Genomic DNA, 18,988 nt, shown 5'->3' with positions numbered 1-18,988 from the left:
CCAATAATCCCCAATAATCTCTGAACAGGCTTCATCACTCTGCTCTCTTCCCCACTGAGAGATGGTGTGTGGGGAGCGTACTGGTGGTGGTGGAGGGGATCCCCATTAACCTGTAAAGTGCTTTGAGTGGAGAAATGTATAGAAAGCACTATAGAGGTATAAGGATTATTATTTATCAATGAATTCTGAGCAGGATGAGTGCCTTCTTGACGGGCACTATGATTGTGGGCTGTAATCACACTCGGGGTGAAAGCATAGATGTGTTCTGATTAGGAGGATATAAAAGGGGAATCCAGTGTCAGTTTTGCATGGAAAATCTCGGATGTCATGTAAAGAATACGTCTGCTGCTTGACTTTACTTTTGACCATGACTTATTCCATTATAAACAGTATCTCCCTTGCAAAATGTACTGTATTTGCTTCACTCTGTTGCATGTAGACTTCACTAGCTAAGTCCTTCATTTCTACAATCATGTCCCATGCTTATTTCCTGGAGCCACAACATTCACCGCACTTCAAAGACATCGCTGCCTGTACTGTCCTTAAGCAACTTGTGGGTTTGGCATTCTGATCACTTGAATGACAGTTTGTCCCAGTGTAACTACAGTGTATCAGTACAAAGTTGTACTCCTCCCGTACACAGCATGCTATTTGTTATTTACACATATACCCATTTTCTTCTCTTTTAATTGTTTTAGTGTATATATGATTTCACCATTCAAAACCAATTATTGATATCTTTTTTTATTGGTTTGTTTTTCAATACGGTTGGCTATATGCTTTGTAATGTAACCAGAATGGCTGCATGCTAAACAGCTACAAGAGAAACTAAAGCAATTGCTTGGGAGCCAGTTTTTCAACACTGTCAACATTTGGAATTTGGGTTGGTGCTCAAAAAAGCATTGTTTAATGAACGAGTTTTAAGTAGAGATGATGTCAAATCTGTTCTTTAAAAAAAGTGCAGTAAAAACAACACTGTTTTTGGTTTCAGCTACGACTTAAATGATCAAAATATCTGAATCCATTCAGGGGCGGTGAACACGTATGTTCAGTTTCAGTCAAAGGAGAGTGGGGGACTACAGGAAGAGGTCGGCGCTCTTGTTCTTCCTGGGCTCTTCGTCTCGCCTTGCGTACGGCAGGGCGCAGTCGAAGTCGCTCCCCCATGGAGGCGACTCTCGATTTCCAGCCTCGTCGCCGTGCTAACGAGGCCCGTGTCTTTGCCCCTGCTCCTCCTCGTACCCGTGCCCTCGGCTGTCGTGCGCTGGCCAAACAGCTCGTCCATCAGGCAGCTCTTCCTGCTCCTCGGCGAAGCTGCCTTCGCCTCTGGTCTGCCTCCCCCCTGGCTGATTCCAGCAGGGGGCTTTGCAAAAGACGGCTCGTAGCTGCCAAGCCCCAGGTCTTCCAGCTCGGGCTGCCCGCGGCCCCGGGTCCGAGGACTCCTCCTCGCGGCGGGCGTGGGCGTGCCGTAAGCCGGCCTTCCATGGTGCAGGTTCTGCACGGTTTCCTTAAACCGGTAGAGGCGCCTGCCCCTGGCAGGAGACCCGCAGTGGTTGCTGCCGTTGCGGGCCGAGCTGAGGAAGTCCTCCAGGTCTAGCAGGAGATCGCCGTCCTCCTGATCCGCCGGCTCTGCCTGGGCTGCCTCCTCAGCTATTCCTGCCTCCGTGGGCTCTGGAAGCCCATAGAGGAAACCTCCCCCGTCCTCCATCTCCGTATTCACTCCTACTTCTTCCTCAGCGTCGCTGCTTTCCTCTTCCTCTGCAGTGGATCAGTATTGTGTATTGGGTAAATTAAAATTAAATGTGCTAATTAGTAAAAAAACTAACTACACCCCTAAGGGAAAATGGTCAAGGCGCACATCTATTTTATAATGTGTGACTTTATTTGACAGTGTTATTAGTATATTTTTGTAACATTTATTATTAAAGTGTGCTATCAAGACTGTATTGAATGCCTTGGGAATGAACAACTAAGCACAGAATGCGAGTTTTCAAGTGGGTCAAGGTGTGCTTGAAATACATCCTCTGTTGGTGTGACATGTGAACTATGAAGGGGCCAGCGCTAGGCCGGGGGGTTCCAGGGGGCATTTCTACTCACCTTGCGCTGAACTGTGACCTGTCTCCTCTCGGTCTGGGCTCCTGTCCCCTTTGGACTCTTCCAGTGTTTCGGTCAGAGATATCTCGTGGGTTTCTGTGTAACTGATGGCCAAACAGACCTGCAAGTAAAGCCGTTCTTGAGCTCTGAGGTCCAGCTGTGCAAAAGCTAAGACACTGACCACTGAAAAGACAGCCCTACTTATTCATTCCTGCCCAGCAGTTACATGTGTGGATGTTTTGTACTCGTGGATTAATGAACTGACCGTGACTGCGGAGTGACAGTCTGTCTCTACACTAGGTAGCATGTTGACATTTCATGATTCCATATAGCACATAAGAGCACTTCTTCTGCATAATGCTGTTGATGAACATCATCGTGTGAAAAGGGAGTTTTCCTGAGATCAAATATAAATGGCGTAACTCCAGTGCAGGTCCCTGATGCAGGAAGTGCTTGTTGAGTCCTACCCGGTCCAGCTCCTGTTGCTCTACCGACCCGTCCTCTGTCTTGGCTCTGAAACAGGGCGATGCAGCTGGCAGGCAGAGCTGCTCTGTCTGAACCCATCTGCTTTCTTTCGTCACTGACAAGAGGAAAAGCGAGAAGTTCCATCAGCAGAGGACAAGGTGCACATGTGTCCAGATGCTCCACAGTTAAAATGGGCAGGGACTCCCCCTGACCTCGACCTTCCCCGGTTCCTTTAAACATTCACGTTTCAGAGCAGAATTCTTAAATTGCTAACCTCTTTTCAGGAAAGCTCATCACAGTATGACAGATTACAGATCTTCAGAGCTCAATCTAATGGAAAGAATCTTTGAGGTACTTTTTATGTCAAACATTTGAGATTTAGTAAGATCCCTCCCTACCTTTTTTGTGACAGCCTTTACGAACTCTGTGTGCATAGATATTATGAATCTCTAATTCTCGCTCTTTTTCCTGAAATACATGAACGAATAAGCAGTTAAACAGCAATGAATAAAATGCCAGCAACCACTATATAATTGTTTTCTGTTCAAGACAAGGTTGTCTGTACAATTCAGATGTGTACTGCTGATCTGTAAAGGCTACAGTTAGTACTGACTACAACTTTGTATGCTTTCCTCAGGAAGTCTTTTTTCTTGACATTCATTTCCCAGTCTGTCAGGGTATGTCTTATTGACTCCTGTCTGGATTTCCACCAAATATTTGAGAACATATTTTCTTTTCTGTCAGCGGTTTTTCCAACTATTTATATCTCACTGAGCCCCTAACTGGCTGCGTCAGTTTTCATGTGCTTAGAAATGCTCCAGACTCCCCCTGGTGTTCTGAAGGAGCTACTTCTGGCTACTTCTATGAATTGGCTTCATTACTCTGTTCTCCTCCCCACTAATAGCTGATGTGTGGTGAGAGTACTGGCACACTCTGGCTGCCGTCGAGTACTGGCACACTGGTGGTGGTGGTGGGGGATCCCCATTACCTGTAAAGCGCTTTGAGTGGAGTGTCCAGAAAAGTGCTATACAAGTGTAAGCAATTATTATTATTATTACTTCTGGTCCAAACAGCGTCACCTTGCTTGTTTTCATCAAAGACATTCTAAAGTCAGACATCATCTTCGTCGTGTATTATTGCAGCCATTAAAGCATAAATGTTGAGAATTATTTTGTGATTGCAGGGCTGTTGGCTTGTGATTGAGAACTAGCTGGTTGGTAGGTGTGAGTGTTCGGAGATGTGAGGCCAGCAGCTCACTTGGATCTTCTGTGAGAGGTGATTAATTTCCATCTGCAGGAACTTGGTGAGGTCTCGGGCTTCGAGGGTCTTCCTGCTTTCTGCTGCAAGGTGACGTGTGAATGCAGCACTGTTCAGCTTCAGTTTCTTCTCCAGCTCCTGGAACGATAAGATCCTTTCACCTTTAGTCGCGAAGATCATTTTCGTTAACGCAGTGTTTATTAGAATTACACTCCTATCACACAGAAAGTCCCTAAGAAATTTACCGTATGAGTCAAAACATCATCAATATTCCAGATACAAAATCATTTCAGCACAATACTTCTAATGCTGAAAACATCTGAAGGCAGGTATGACTTGACATCAGTGTCTCCTGCGTGTGTGCATGGGCAGGCTGAGCTGCAGACACAGGTGGTCCAGGTTGCGTACCTGTATCCTCCTGGTCTTGAGCTCGATGTCCAGGGACAGGCGGCCCAGCTTGTGTGTCAGCTGGTCCCGCTCCTCGAGGCTCCGGTCCTGGGCCAGCTGCTCCAGCCGCTGCAGGGCGTCCCTGATGTGCAGCAGCTCAGCCTCTGCGGCCCGCAGCTTGCGGGAGACGGCCAGACCGCGCTCCTGGGACCTGCGCAGCTGCTCCCTGAGGGCGCGCACCTCGCCGCTGTGCTTGGCGATCATCTGCGGCAGGCAGTTCTGGGAGTCCTGGAACCTGCGCAGGGCGGCGGTGTGGCGGCCCTGCAGCCGCTTCAGCAGGCGGTTCTCCAGGAGGGTGGCGTTCAGCTGCTGCTGCAGGTCCCACACCTGGCTGCTTAACTCCTTGATGCGATGGAGCCGCGCTGACATGATGCGCTGGCTGGGGCCTCTTCTTGGGGGCTGCCCGCACCCCTGGACGTGGGAGAGGCTGCGAGCTTTGTGGCTTGGCACAGCAATCCAGCGCCGCGCCCTCCTGATTGCCGGCTTGCTCTGGGCTGGGAAGAAAACATGGCCTTGCTGCTGCACTGAAACCGCCCGGTGGTTTAAAAGGAAGCATCGTAATCACTTTACACCCAGTTTATCAGGCTGACATGTTTTAACACGAGTTATAACAGTTGAGCGCAATAAGAAAAGTGTAATGCGTTATGCACATGTACCAGAATATCCAGTGTTGCAAAGTTTAGTACTTATCAAAAACGCAGGGTAGGAGCTTACACAGTGCAAGAGCTAATTAACGACAACACCAGCACAAATAGCAATATAATGCAATAGCAGCACCACAGTGATGCACAGAGGGGATCACCATGCGTATAGCATGATGTTTTAAAGAACAAAACAGGAGCAAGAACTAAAATAAGGAGCTCAGGACCAACAGTGCACAAGGTGCACTTGTGTTGAGATGTTCTAAAGTGTTGACTTGTCATGTACTGTACTCCAGTGGACAGCTGCTCAGATTGTGAGCCCTGTGGAGCAGACAGGTAAAATTAAAACAATACGGTCTGAAACAGAAGCAGTTTGTGCTAGTTAGAGGGAATCTGGTAAAAGGTTGGTTCAGGATTGGGATAAAATCCAGAAACTAACAGAAAATCCTCACATTTCCATCGCCATCAATAGTAGTTTACACTTATCCTCAAGCTATCACTGATTTTAATGTCTGGTTTCCTGGTGCAAATCAAAACTATTTCTTCATCCAGTTAGACGCAAGTCTCTTGGACTAATGCCATCTGATTCAGTGGACCTTTGTTGGCAGATGAATGCAAACAAGGTTTTAATTATTAGATTGTGTTTATAACTAACACTTTAGCCGATACCTTTCAAACTGTGAGACCTACGTGGGCCTCTTTCTTCGCCCTGCTGTCTCCTCGGCGAAGGGGAGGTCAGGGTGGAGCTAGCCCTGCCAGATTCTTGGCTGTCCTCTGGCTCACAGTCATCAGAGTAGTCCGGCTCACAGCTGGCTCCCCCAAGCCCTTTCTGTGGGCTGGAGCTCCCAGTACAGACACTCGCGGTGGTCCTGATGGGACTGTACTCCTCTGGGGAGCTGAACTCTGGGCGGTAAGACACCATGGCGCCATCCCCTCTTGCTCCTTCGTTTTCGGGGCTCCCCTCCATCTCTCCGCCAGGGTTTCTGAGAGACATGATCTCTACTGCGTCATCTGAAAACAGAAGACCAACACTGACAGAGAGAGTCAGGCGATCCCCACTGAGCCCCAGCACAACGTGTGTTGAAATCCTACTCCAGTGAAAGTTGGGGTGCACTGAGGGGTGGCTGTGTGGAGATGCAGAAGTGCTGCACGACACTCGCCACTTTCCCCAGCCTGTCTGCTTGTTCGAGCTCGTGTTTCGTGTTCTGATCCAGTTCGTGTATGCCCGTCTCCTTCCTTTTGATTGTTTTAATGTACAGTGCCGTGAGATCATTTTACTACGAAAGGCGTCACACAAAGTAAAATGCATTTAAACGTGGTACTAAAACAACGAGAAAAATGCTCTGAAAAACGAAGCTATTAGAGATTTCCAAATGTGGAGGCATTTACTTTTCACAGGTGCGAACGCGCTATTCCGAGGGAGTGAAAACGTGCAATTATGTGCCCTGAATGTAGTTCCACTGCAGTGACGTAGCCCTAAAGAGGAGTTTCTTAGATTATTAATATAATAAATGTATAATACCTACACATTCAGTACTGGGCACTTGAAGTACGTGGTTCAAGCAATTATTTGAGGGAGGTACAGTATTGATACAGCTCCTTTACCACTGTGCTTATGGCATATTAAACTGCGTTTAGCATCAAGTTACATAACTATCATATAACTTCTCTACTAGAATAGCTTTAAGATATTTGGATATAAACGTTTATTATATTCTTTAAAAAGTAGGTAGTAATAATACATTAAATGGTAAATTAAAACATACTGTATTCTTGTCTGAACGAAACCCGCGACTCCTTGTTTTCATTGCCGTCGTGTAAAGTTTCTTTTCGCTTAAGAACTTTTCTTGTGTGGGTATTTTTTTATTTATCGGTTTCCTTGGAGATTAAGACCCTCCTGCTTCTTAGGGCCTATGGGAAATGTAGTCACAAGGTGAAAGAATCCCAGGATTTAAAGCGATGAAATTGTTAATACTCATAAGGAAAATAAACGTGTAATGTACAAGAGACAGAGCGCACGGAGCGCTCAACCTGTTTTCACTGAAGAAAAGTGTTTGTAAGCTTCTGAACTGTTAAACCCTAACCTTAGACTGCACCAGTTCTTTCTCAAGAACTACAAGTCCCAAGGCTCTTTGCGATCATGCTGCGGTTCGGTTCCCACCTTTAAAAAATATAATATTCTCGAAACCATGGCAACGGAAGGGCAGCTAGGAACATCCATAAAAAAATGTTATATTCACAATAAAGCGGTTCTCGGTATTTATTCACGAAAAAAGTTGCTTCTCTCCACTTTTTGAGAATGTATTACAAGCAAACAACATCAGTAAAGGGTAAACATAAAAATAAAAATAATAACTTTAAATAGGATAATGTGACGCGTAAGGCGGACGTTGCAGGTTGTGCGAGCCGGTTTACCAGCGCGGTGACGTCACCGCCCTTCCCTGTGACTAGCAGAGATCTCCCCTTGGCTCAAGCGGCTGGGTCCCTGTTGAGTGGCGCCGGAGGCCCGGGTTCGAGTCCCCAACGGTGGGGGGCCGGCCTGAGGCAGCAGCGGTAAGGGCGCATACCCAGGTGAGCCCGAGAGCGCTACATTGGTGTCAGAAGCGGGCAGGATGGACAACCCGTGGCAGACGCTAGCGGACTCTGTCAAGCGCCGACTGGCCTCTGAAAGAGACCGAACACTGCGTTTCCATTTACCGTTGTCCTGCGTGAACTCAAAAACGCTACAATAATATTAAAAATGAGATATAAAAGCTAATGTTGTTATCATGGCAAACATAAGTGTGAAGGCAACCCAAACCAGCACTGGGGGTCGTTCTGTCGGTTGTTTGGGTTTAGCGACTTGAAATGTTAATCCAACTGAAGAGAAGAAAACCGATCTGAGGACAACAGCTGTTTCTGCGTGAAAACAAGCGCCTTCTCTCGCAAGGATAATGGAAACTTTATCCATCTGTAAACGTCACTGTTGCGGAGGGGATCACTGCGGCCAGGTCACTGGAGGTGCTGCGGGCGGAGGCGAGGACAGAGACGGCGGCCAGCCCCCAGCGATGCCCCTGGCAATGCCCAAGTAATGGCCCAGATATGCCCCAGAGATGCCCGAGTGATGCCCCAGCAAGCGGCGGTCTGCGCCTGCAGAGACGCAGGAGATCTGTCTTGATTTCTCCCGGCCGTGCGCGGTGCTCCCTACTGCCCCACTGCCCCGGTCCCCCCCGTCCCTCTCGCCTCCTCTGTCCTTATTTGCCCAGAACCTGCTCCACGCCCTCGCCTCGCCTCGCCCCGCCGCCGAGGGGCGCAGTCCGACAGACACCCGCGGTCGCCAATCGCTCGGCCCGCCGCGCCCCCTCCCCACCGTCGCCCACCAATCCGGCCGCCGGAGGCGACATTCCCGGACCGAGCCGGCCGCGGGGAAGCGCCCGGGGGAGACACCGCCTGCGCCTTTAAGACCCCGTGAGCCACTCGCGAAACATTTCAGCCCCGCAAACATGGTGATCAAAGTCTTTTTGGCCACTTCGTCTGGGTCCACTGCGGTAAGCGCACGACCGTCCCGTGTTGTTTCTGTTATCATTTTTGCGCCTCGGCACCTTGGAGTTAGCGACACTTTTTTTGGGGGAATCGTTCCTGCCAAGTGAGCGTTTTGCCATTTTTAATCACGTCAACTAGTAGATCGCTTTGAAATTAATACGTCGCCCTTTTTATCCCGAGTTTGGTCATTTGCATGGGTTTAAGGAATGCTTTTGCACAGGCCCAATTTAGGTGCATCTTTTCTAGAACATGGACTCCAGAACAGACGCGAGTTCAGGATTAGCGTCCCGTTGCGCACAAGTTTGAAAGACGGCTGAGATGTTTGGAGTTGAAAGGCATCTTGGAAGTTGAACAGCCAGTGTGCAACGCGTCACTGAACTGGTTTTTTTTTCTTTCTTGTGATTGGCAAAGAGCGCTTCAGTGCTCGGTCCGGGGGCTCAGAGACAGCAGAGATAGAAAGCAGCTCACTGTAGCTGTTTCTTTATATATCTCGGCCGCAGCTGCCGCTGCATTCCTGACCTGCCTCAGCAGTCTGTCAGAACACGGCCAGACCCTTCCGGAAACTCGGAGAACCGGGCCAAAGCCGCCACCGTCCTTTAGAGCAGACGGCCCGTTGGTCAGCTGAGCCGGCCCAATTTTTGTGCGTGTGTTTTCTTTTTGCTCAAGGGTATTTAAAAGAGCCTCCTAAATTGTCACCCAAGAAATAAATAGTGTTAGGCAGGGATGTATGGTCAGTTACATAAATGGCCACTGGTTTGAAATGGGGCTCGTTGAACTATCACAGACCTGACAGAGTCGCCTGGTCTGTAAACACTGTAGTGGACAGCAGTGTCAAAGCTGCCCAAATAACTGGCAGTCATGTCTGAAGTCGTGCCGTATTAAATGACAGGTATTGGAACAAGTTGGGCGAGGATGTGTTCTGCAGTAACATGGTGGAATTGTTCCTCTTTCTGCACGGTGGTCCTGAGGCTGACAGGACCCTGCGCCTGTGAGAATGCGAGCCGTTTAACCCGAAGAGAGGCGTTTGTCAGTCCCGTGCGCTGCACAGCCCCTGGGCTGACAGGTCGTGTGGGTGCTTGTGTGCGTCTCCACCCTTCCCCTCCAGATCAAGAAGAAGCAGCAGGATGTGGTGGGCTTCCTGGAGGCCAATAAGATCGACTACGCCCAGATGGACATCGCGGGCAGCGAGGAGAACCGCATGTGGATGAGAGAGAACGTGCCTGGAGATAAGAAGCCCACCAATGGAATTCCTCTGCCCCCACAGATCTTCAACGACGAGAACTACTGCGGAGTAAGAGTCTCGCTGCTGTCTGTGTGGTTCTGTGTGTGTGCCAGTGTCAGTCTGTGTGTGCCAGTGTCAGTCTGTGTGTGTCATTGTCAGTCTGTGTGGGGATGTATCAGTGGAGGGCTCACTGCAGTGTTTGATCTGAAGAATGGGGTTTGCCCAGCTGAGCCCCGAGAGGGAGAACTGACATCAGCAGCAACACGTGAGCGGTCTCCAGACCCCCTGCTCCTCTCTTACAGGACTACGAGACGTTCTTCAACGCAAAGGAGGAGAATCAAGTCTTTGCATTCCTGGGCCTGGCGCCCCCCCCAGGCTCCAAGGTTGGGCTCTGCTTTTTTTTTCTATTGTTTGCGTATACCTGTTGGCCGCCTAAATATCAGGATAGTGTGCGTAGAAGAGCTGTAACAGATATTAATTCTGTTATCGCGTGAAGTGTGAAGTTAAAATGTGCTGATTTGTTTGGTACAGGAAGCTCAGCTGGCAGAACAGGCTCTAATTCTTCAGAATGGGAGAAGTCCAGAAGAACACCATGAAACGCCAGTAATTTCACTTCTCTGCACTGTTCTCATCACCATCACCTCCTTCCCCCCCTCTGCATACAGCCCTGTCCTGATTAATGACACAGCCTGCCGCACCATCTCCTCTGTCCTCTCCACCCTCTGTCCTGAGCTCGGTCTGCCGTGACTGTAACTTGGAAGCAGAAGATGGCGCTTACTAACCCCGCTCGTCGCATGCAGTTTGGGTTGTCCTTCCATCGTTGTTTAAGCGTGGATGTGGTTGAAGTGTCAGACTTCACGTTTTGTTAAGCAGCTTGTGTTTTTCTATGGAAGCGGAGTGTAAACCTATCAGTGTGTTTATCCAGTGCTCTAAATATTCCCATTGTAAGTCTTTCCTGAGATCTGTTGTTTTTTGACTGCTTGTCCCTCAGATGGAAAGTTGTGTGTTTCGTTCAGTGCAAAGTCTGGGAGCTGGAGGTGACTGTAAAATGCTGGAAATGAAAAGTAATTCTGGACAGTGGTGGACAGATGAGCTTGTTGTTAGCAACGAGAGTCCCTGTTTCACAGTGATCCTGTTGGACGCCAGTGATTTGCTATACTGACATGAGCAGCATTGGGAATTGCAGTTACAGAATTCTTTATACTGTATAGTGTGATCTCATTTTTAATTAAATACTGTTATTTAAAACTGCCTACTCCCATAAACTATCATGTTAAATCCCTGAAAGGTTCAGCACTCTGATCATGTTCTGGAGATATTCAGGGAGAACGGGCAGCGACCAGTATGTTTTGCTGTCTTTTCTGGGATGTAGGATTTTTAGAGTCCCAATTCTGCTAGTGTGCTCGTGTCCATGGTCCAACCAGAACAGTGTAACAGGGAAACACAGGGCAGGAGGCAGAGGGGACTAGAGTTATCTTATTATGCACATGTGTGATAATTCATAATTATCACAATCCCCATGACACACTGAATTTAAGAGTTAGAAGTTTTCTTTCTAGAGCTTTGTGGGAAGAAGAGGACTCCTGTAGCTGAGCTCGTCAGTTCTATTCCGCAGCAGGCTGGCATGCTGGAGTGTAACTGTGGGCTTTGACTGGGGCCTCTCTTCCTCTTTCTTTCAGACAGAGGAGCTAAATGGCGAAGAGGAGGAAGAAGTCAAGGTGCAGTACCACTGTCCGTAGCTTCACTGTGGTGTCTGTCTTTCGGGGACGTGTTTGTAACAGGGACTGACTTTGTCATGTGAGGAGGACCTCTGTACATGATACAGACTCTAAGATCATCTCTCGCATTAAACTGCATCAAGAAGGACTTGATGCCAAGTAACACAGCACACATACATACACAGATTTGTAACACCTTCTGCAAAATTAAAAAAAATACTTATGCATTGTAACCTGAATATGAAAGCTGATTTCCTGTTAGACTCCCAGTACAAACCCTTGGAAAGAGCAGCAAACAAATTGCTGCTTTTCCTTGTCTTTGACAGCCGTGAAGCCAGTGTCTTGCAAATCGTGCATCAGTTTTGGTCTGACTTGGTTTTTCTGAGACAGCTGACTCTTAAGGTGCCATGAAGACATCGAAGCATGTATTTGAGGATGTTTAATTTTTTGCTTTTTAAAGACCAGTTGAAATGTTTTCCTGCTGAGAGCTTTCAGGTAGTATGTTTCCAGGAATCTAATTCTGTCATCCTTATCACTTGTAGCTATTTGAAACTTTTGGGAGTTTTTTTTAAATAACTTTGCAACTGATTGTTTCAGATAAAGGAAAGTGCCCAATCTCCCAGCCAGTCTGATTTTTCTTAATGTGTGCACTAAGGCCTCATCTTCCTTCATCCCCTGATTAACAGAATATCAGTTTGGGTGACTTGTGTTTTGATTTAACTTTGCAACCTAACGTCTAAAATCATTTCTTAGTGTCAGAGTGGTTTGTGTATTGAGCAGTTACCTTCTGTGAGAGTGTCCTCTTACAGACAGTTCTTGATCAAACACCAAGTGGTTTGTTGAGGGGAGTGCTTGGAATATATTTTAATTCAAATCATACATGTTTGACATACATGTCTGCTGTTACAGTTTAAACTCTGAACATGGTCTCGCTCAGAGTCTTTACCCTTTCTTGTGACATCTCTCTTTCTTTTAAATGTTCTTCTCTTAATTTTCAGTCAGTTCTCCTCTTTGTCTTCTTTTTGTAGCCTTACCTCTACAGATGTTCAGAGCAGAGTGTCATTTTTCCGAACAAGTCATAGAGACAGAACTGCTGTCTTCATGTTGAGACTACTAGGAGGAGTTTCTCTTTTGGAATGGCTATCTTTCATTTATGAAATGGAGGATTAACTATGAAAGTCAAAACTTTCAAACCTATGCCATAGTGTGGTCACTGGGTACACTGTAGAAGGAGGTGCCGTCCTTCAGATGAAACATTAATTCTAATTCCTCAGACTCGGTTTAGGTCCCAGGCCACTGTTTATAACAGGTGTCCTGGCTGAATTCCACACTGGGCTTGTACAATCTGGCCTCTTTAAAATTCCCCCTTAATCCAGTCAGTGAAGTAGTGTCACACCCCTGATCTGCTGTGCAGTGGAACAGCTGATGCAGAATAGCTGCTGTGTGTCTCCCAGGTGAGGCTGCTGTCTGTCTCCCAGGTGGAGCTGCTGGTGCAGAATAGCTACTTTGTGTCTCCCATATGGGGCTGCTGGTGCAGAAAAGCTGCTTTGTGTCTCCCATATGGGGCTGCTGGTGCAGAATTGCTGCTGAGGGTCTCAATAGTGGGACTGCTGTGCGTCTCCCAGGTGAGGCTGCTGTGCGTCTCCCAGGTGGGATAGCATTTCAGTAGTGGATGACGTGGGCCACATGCTGTAATGTGTAGGATACATTGAGATGATAAATGCTATATAAATGTAAGGAATTTGTAGAATTACTTCTAAAAGGGTATTTAATGTAAATGCTGTTTTTCTCAGAAGCTGCTGCTCTATTGAGAAGTATCAGTTTAGGTAGCTCTATCACAGAATCAATATGTTTTTTTCACCATTTATTTCTTTATACTGCTTTGAAACATGGCTTTGTCAGTCCTGTCTCTCACCATTGTCCAAGTGCTGTGTGCCCGTTCTGCCTGGTAGCTCTTGGTAAATATCGCTCCCTGCTTCTATCTCTCTGCTTCACCATTCCAGGAGGAAGATGAGTGGTGTGTCTCTGAGGTATCCTTTCTTTTCACCCCATTCTTCCTCTCCTGTTATGTGGGGTTGCTTTGAGTTCAGTTGTCTGTCTGTTGTGTGTTGTATCGAAGACGTGGTAAAATGCTCTGGTTTTGTACATAGAATAGTTGTAACCTTGTCTTCTTTCCTTCCCAATGCATTCATGTTTTTAGTGGGACTTTTTTGTTCTTTTTATGCTCACTGGCAACAATTATACTCTCCCAGTAAAGTGAAGAGACTCTTCTGATGGCACACCATGTCTGCTTTGAGGAAGAAGATGTGGACACCAATGAGTCTGAAAAAATCTTGAAACATGATCTGGAGAACACAAGTGGACTCTACATTGAAGTGCATTTAAATCTGAGAACAGGAGGCACTCTGTTACACAAAGAGAGCATGGAACAAGCTACCCAGCCAATAACATTGAAGTCGATACTCTTTCAAGGAGCAGCTGGATGGGTCAATAAGCTACTATCCAATTGTACCTCACTCCCACTGGAAAGTGGGGGAACAGGTGCCATGTGCCGTGTAGTCCCTGATGCCGTCATCCTCATTACAGTTTGTTCTGAAGGCCACTGTGCTGGAAGATTGGTTTTGGACTGTAAATAGTCCAGAACCTGACGGAAGTCATGGGATTGGGCTGTAAATTGGCTGTAAATAGTTCAGAACCTAATGGAAGATGTGGGATTGGTCTTCAAATAGTTTCAAACGTGATGGAAGTCGTGGGATTGGGCTGTAAATATTAGACTGACCTGATGGAAGTTGTGGGATTGGGCTGTAAATAGGTCAGTACCTGATGGAAGCCATGGGATTGTGTATATCTCTGCACCCTCGTGGAGCCTGACACATGAGGGGTTGCAGGAATTTTGGCCAGTGAGTGCGCCCGCTCCCCTTCAATGGCACACACCTTTGCCATGTCCCTCTCGCCTTCGGCCATCGTCAGCCCCACTCCTGCCACAGACGCTTGCGGCCCCCAGTGTACTGACGCTATGTTCCTTTCCAGGAGGAAGACGAGCTGCGAGTCAGCGAGGTGACGTCCATGTGCCTGCTGTGCTGCTTCGCTGAGCCTTAGAAAATTAGACACCCTGGTTCCTTTCTCTTCCTACAGTCACCTCAGTCTTCTGGCTCCTTTCATATTAACAATCCTTTTGTTTCAGGGTTATAAATACTAGTTTTAACAGTCTTTTAACACTCAAATGTGCATTACGAAAGCATTTGCATAGTAGTAATCTGACTGTTGTGAACAAACATGCATTTAATCACTGCTAAATGTTCCTTTTTACCATCCTATCAATACACTTATTATGATTTGTTTAGTTCTGAAAGGCTAAAAAGCAGGTTATTTGCAGCTCATAATCTAAGCCTTAACTTTCCTTTCTTCCTAATGGTTTGTCAGAAACAACTCACATGCATTTTGCCCTGGTTTCTAATTAGATATCTTACCCTTGTCTGTTCATCTGTTCATCCGTCACTGAGCTTTAGACTTGACTTCTCACTAAACCGAATTCCTCTGCTATGAGCTCAGTGTCACCTGAGATTTGTCATGACTCAGCGCCCCAGTGCTTCGCAGCTGTAACCCTGGATGCCAGGTGTATGAGTCTCCAGTGTCTGAGCAGCCATCCAGTGTGCTCTGTTAAACTGTGAAAAGCATGATGTGAAGTCCTGGCCTGCTGTTTTCCCTGTCTGTTTTCATTCCCAGTGATCCCTGCTTGCCCTGGGTCTCCTCGTGTTGCCCTCTGCCCTCTCTGTCTGTGTCTGTACGTAGCTTCTTTGCTAAAATCAGCTCTTTCTTCCTTGTGCCTCCCTGTCGCAGGAAGAAGAGGAGCAGCCTGTTACGGAGGTAGTTCATATGGGTTTTAATGTCTGCCTGCCTGTGTCTTCAGAGCTCTTTTGCTCCTCTCTCCCTGAAAATGCCACTGTGATCACCTCTTTCTTTGCCTCTAATCGCCCTCTGGGTGTTGTTCCTTATTTGTCCGCGTTCCTGGCCAATGCATGAAGCCTCCAAATGTAGTGTCTGTCTCGAGAGTGTTGTGGGCTTTTCTCTTGTCACTGCTGACCTGCAGAATAAAGAAAGCGTTCAGCTTTCGTCTCTTAGCTCTCTCTCTCTCTCTCTCCTGTCCCTTCCTGCGTGTTCACTGTCTCTCTCTGCTTTCCGCTGCGGCGACACTTCTTTCTGATCGGGCCCCCACTCCTGTAGGACGAAGAGGAGGCGCCTCTGACAGAGGTAGTCTTCTCTGTCGCACTCGCCTCAGTGCACGGTTTGGTCATGGTTGGAAGAATCAGGCAGGAACGACTGCGTTGGAAGTGTCAAAGAGGATCTGCTGTGGTTGATCTAATGACATGAACCTTGCGTGTGGGATTCCAGCTGTGCAGTGTTCTTTATGGCACTTGGTCAGCCAATCCCCCTCTCACTCTTAGTCCATGTGCCAGGAGACAGTCGCCTGTCTGCTCGTGAATTGGGAATGAGTGCAGTTCCATGACTATCACTAATGTAACTACTTTGAGGATGGTGCCTGTTGGTGAGGTGAATAATCATATCTCTGCTGGTAAAAATCTCTCACTTATTATTGTGTGACAGTCCTGTGTCGATGTACAGTATGAGAACCGAGAAGTGAAGATTTAAAGTCCTGACTGGGTGGTTTCTCCTCCTTTGTGACCCTTCCCTTCCTGTGAGATCTAACTGCATCTTAACACCCTCACTTCTCCCTCCTCTGCACTCGCCAGCACCCTTCGCATCTCACATCTCCTTTCTGTCTCTCTTTCAGGAGGAAGAAGACGATGCTGTAGAAGCAGAGGTAGAATGAAACAACTATCAGCCGCTCTGATTTGCCACAAGCTGTAAAGTCTGTTTGTCCGTAGAATCGCACTGGCCGTGCCCTGATGCTGTGTGTAAATCACAGCTTCATGGGCACCACACACCTGTATCACAGCTTCCTGAGCGCCTCACACCTGTATCACAGCTTCCTGAGCGCCTCACACCTGTATCACAGCTTCCTGAGCGCCTCACACCTGTATCACAGCTTCCTGAGCGCCACACACCTGTATCACAGCTTCCTGAGCGCCTCACACCTGTATCACCGCCATTGTACCCTACAGTCTGAGACCCCACATTGTGTCTGTACTTGGAAAGGTTTACGGCCAAGTGACTTACAAGTCTTGTTGCTTCAATACCCTTTTCTATATTTTTAAAAACAACAACTAGTTTGCCAGAATTCACCAAAATGCTTTTATCATTTCTTCATGTAGTGAGTTTCAGACTTTTGGTTTAGAACTGCCGTAGACTCACACATGGGCTCCTGGTCAGAAAACGATGTCACAGGGTTTTCCTGTTCTTGCTGTGATTTTCAGTCTGCTTCTCGCTTTGCACTCCACCTTTCTCAAACAGACTGAGAATTGTTTCAATAGCTCTCTCGGGTTTCATGGAGAGTTATGAAATATGATCATATATCCATTCTTTTTTACCTAGTCTTCATTGTGAGAACCTTTTTTTTCACAAACTCAAGGGAAACAATAGTCTGTGTGTTGGAGCTAAAGACAGTTAATAGATTGGGTTAAAAGCAGAACAAGATTCCTACACAGCAGCCTGCAGAAAACTCATTACTTTCTTTTTGGCTGATAAAAGTCAGTATCCTAAATCTCAGAGTTTCTCTTTAAGCCTGTGAACTAATTTGTCCTGTTTTCAAGTATTTTCAGTCACGTATCTTGAAGACAGTGATTGACATCCAGCCCTCATTTTCACCTTTCCTCTCCTGCACAGGATGAAGCAGAGGAAGACTCTTAATGCTGTCGGGGCTGGGGCCTCTGTCTGCTGCCCCTCAGGTAATGGCGGCCAGCCCATCTGGGCCACGTGCTTGCAGATTTGAGCCACTAGGTGGCGATAGACGATAGGGAAGAAGAGTTTGTCTAGTTTCTGGGATTTGTAAAACAAATTAACCGAGAACAACACTTCTGAATTAGTGCACCTCCGTGTATAGACATATAAACTTTCTTATCGTTTGGATAAAGTAAAGAAAAATTAACTGAAATATTTGAAAGAACGACAGGTGTCTTTCCTAGAGTGATGGAAAAGAGAGTTGCAGGTATGAGGTGGAAATACACAAAGAATTGCCCATTCTGAAATAAATAGAACTTAGGTGCAATAGGTGCAACTTCAAGCCCTGGGAAAGTCTTTCCATGCTGTGGTGCCTGGAATCATTAGGGAGCAGCACTTCTTGAGAAGTGTGTGCGTGTGTGAGCGTGTGTGTGTGTGTGAACATGCATGCGAGTGTGTGCGTGTGTGAGCGAGTGTGTGTAGTGTTGCTGACGTTGCTCTTTGCTGCGGCGGAGGTGTGGTGGGAAGGGCAGTGTACCTCAGTGTGAGGTCAGGCTTTTGTCTGAGCAGGAACTGCGGAAGCTGATGGGGCAGGTGTGCGCTCCTGCTGCCAGCACCGTGTGCCAGACTGTGTGGCAGCAGGGACAGAGGGTTGTCGCGGTAGTTCTGTCTGGTCAGCGGTGCTCCTCGGGTCTCAGCACAGGCGCAGTAAGTTGTCTTGTTCCTTCTGTCTTTTCCGGTTGGCAGAGGCCCGACCACCTGCGGATCAGCACTGTGGCTCAGCAGCAGGCATCCGGAAACCCCACACCCCTGCCGTGGAAGACTCCAAGCCGTTTCTCCAAAACACTTTTCAGCACAATGATGGATTTGTCTCTGTTCACTGTGTAGGGAGGCAGACTTCAAGATGACTTAATTAGGCACGTGTGCAGCTCTGACAGGAGGCTTACAGTGTAGCCACAGATTGTAGTGCACTATGGGGGCTGTGCTATCAGTTGTGCTGTGTTCTGTGCAGCTCTTCAGTTCACCCTGGAGACACAACTGTTATTGCTCTTCGATGTTTGTGCGCACACACGTTGCTCTCAAATGTAGTTAACTATTATCACTGGCACTGCATCACAAAATGACTTAATGTCCTTCATGGGCTGTCACAGGCACTATGTACTAATCAGTGTTTAGGTCAGGTCATCATGCTCATTTGACAGCTGCACCTCTGTGATGGGCAATTGCACAGGCTAAGCTGAAGAAGCACAAAATCTCTCAGGACTTTTATGTCAAATGTTTGGCTCAATTATAAGACACTTGTTGAGTTTCTGTGCTTCCCTGCTTTGTGCAATTAGACTTTCACTTATCTCTCCTAGTGATGTGTCTCCGTCCTTATCTCTGCTCCCTAAATAGCATTGTCAGTTTAAATTATGCATACTTTTGTTGGATGTATTAACGTGGTAACTTCATTTTCAGTTCTCCTTGTATGTAAAAAATGTCAATAAAGTTTGTGACTGAGATGGTGGTTTTCAAGGACAGGGTATGTTTGTCAGACAGTGGTGAAGTGTTGTGGGAAATAAATCATGCTGTGATATAGTATATCTATAAAGAAACCAACCTGTTAAACCTTTGGGTGTTTGGATCCAGATGTAGTCATGAATTCATACCAGCATCCCAACGGGTTCTGAGTATTAAATCAATTCAGATCATGCAGCAACCTGAATATATTAATGGTTGTCTGAGCCTCGACTACAATACAAAAGGATGCAACAAAAGATTGAAAAACCTGCAAATGCAATGCAGCT

The 18,988-nt window shown here is 47.1% G+C and overlaps 3 protein-coding genes across 11 annotated transcripts; 1 reads left to right on the top strand and 2 right to left on the bottom strand.

The window, feature by feature from the left end:
* Positions 1–732: 732 nt before the first annotated feature.
* LOC148830052 (lebercilin-like protein) lies at positions 733–3,993 on the bottom strand. Its single transcript, XM_088921463.1, has 5 exons — positions 3,814–3,993; positions 2,955–3,024; positions 2,559–2,671; positions 2,095–2,212; positions 733–1,755 (listed from the first exon to the last, which is right to left on the bottom strand). Exons 1-5 carry the CDS (start codon positions 3,991–3,993, stop codon positions 1,055–1,057), a joined length of 1,182 nt encoding a protein of 393 aa, XP_088777589.1. The 3' UTR covers positions 733–1,054.
* Positions 3,994–4,155: 162 nt separating this feature from the next.
* On the bottom strand, positions 4,156–6,805 carry LOC148830051 (lebercilin-like protein). The gene is made up of 3 exons (XM_088921447.1): positions 6,668–6,805; positions 5,571–5,912; positions 4,156–4,754 (listed from the first exon to the last, which is right to left on the bottom strand). Exons 2-3 carry the CDS (start codon positions 5,893–5,895, stop codon positions 4,156–4,158), a joined length of 924 nt encoding a protein of 307 aa, XP_088777573.1. The 5' UTR covers positions 5,896–5,912; positions 6,668–6,805.
* Positions 6,806–8,260: 1,455 nt separating this feature from the next.
* sh3bgr (SH3 domain binding glutamate-rich protein) lies at positions 8,261–18,702 on the top strand. 9 transcript variants are annotated; one of them, XM_088922520.1, is made up of 11 exons: positions 8,261–8,428; positions 9,529–9,714; positions 9,948–10,028; positions 10,177–10,248; positions 11,325–11,363; positions 14,394–14,420; positions 15,204–15,230; positions 15,588–15,614; positions 16,156–16,185; positions 17,148–17,209; positions 17,949–18,702. In XM_088922520.1, the coding sequence occupies exons 1-10, from the start codon at positions 8,384–8,386 to the stop codon at positions 17,169–17,171; spliced, it is 558 nt and encodes a 185-aa protein (XP_088778646.1). In that variant the 5' UTR covers positions 8,261–8,383; the 3' UTR covers positions 17,172–17,209; positions 17,949–18,702. The 9 variants fall into 9 exon arrangements, with proteins under 9 accessions (XP_088778646.1, XP_088778654.1, XP_088778648.1 ...); XM_088922522.1 differs by lacking the exon at positions 14,394–14,420 and having other exon boundaries at positions 8,263–8,428; XM_088922521.1 differs by lacking the exon at positions 15,588–15,614 and having other exon boundaries at positions 8,263–8,428.
* The last annotated feature ends 286 nt before the right edge of the window (positions 18,703–18,988 follow it).

The sequence above is a fragment of the Atractosteus spatula genome, chromosome 7, assembly GCF_055471065.1.
Source record: "Atractosteus spatula isolate fAtrSpa1 chromosome 7, fAtrSpa1.hap1, whole genome shotgun sequence".
In the NCBI taxonomy this organism is placed as follows: domain Eukaryota; kingdom Metazoa; phylum Chordata; class Actinopteri; order Semionotiformes; family Lepisosteidae; genus Atractosteus; species Atractosteus spatula.
The sequence above is the reverse complement of the archived record's forward strand: the minus strand, read 5'-3'. Positions and strand labels throughout refer to the sequence as shown.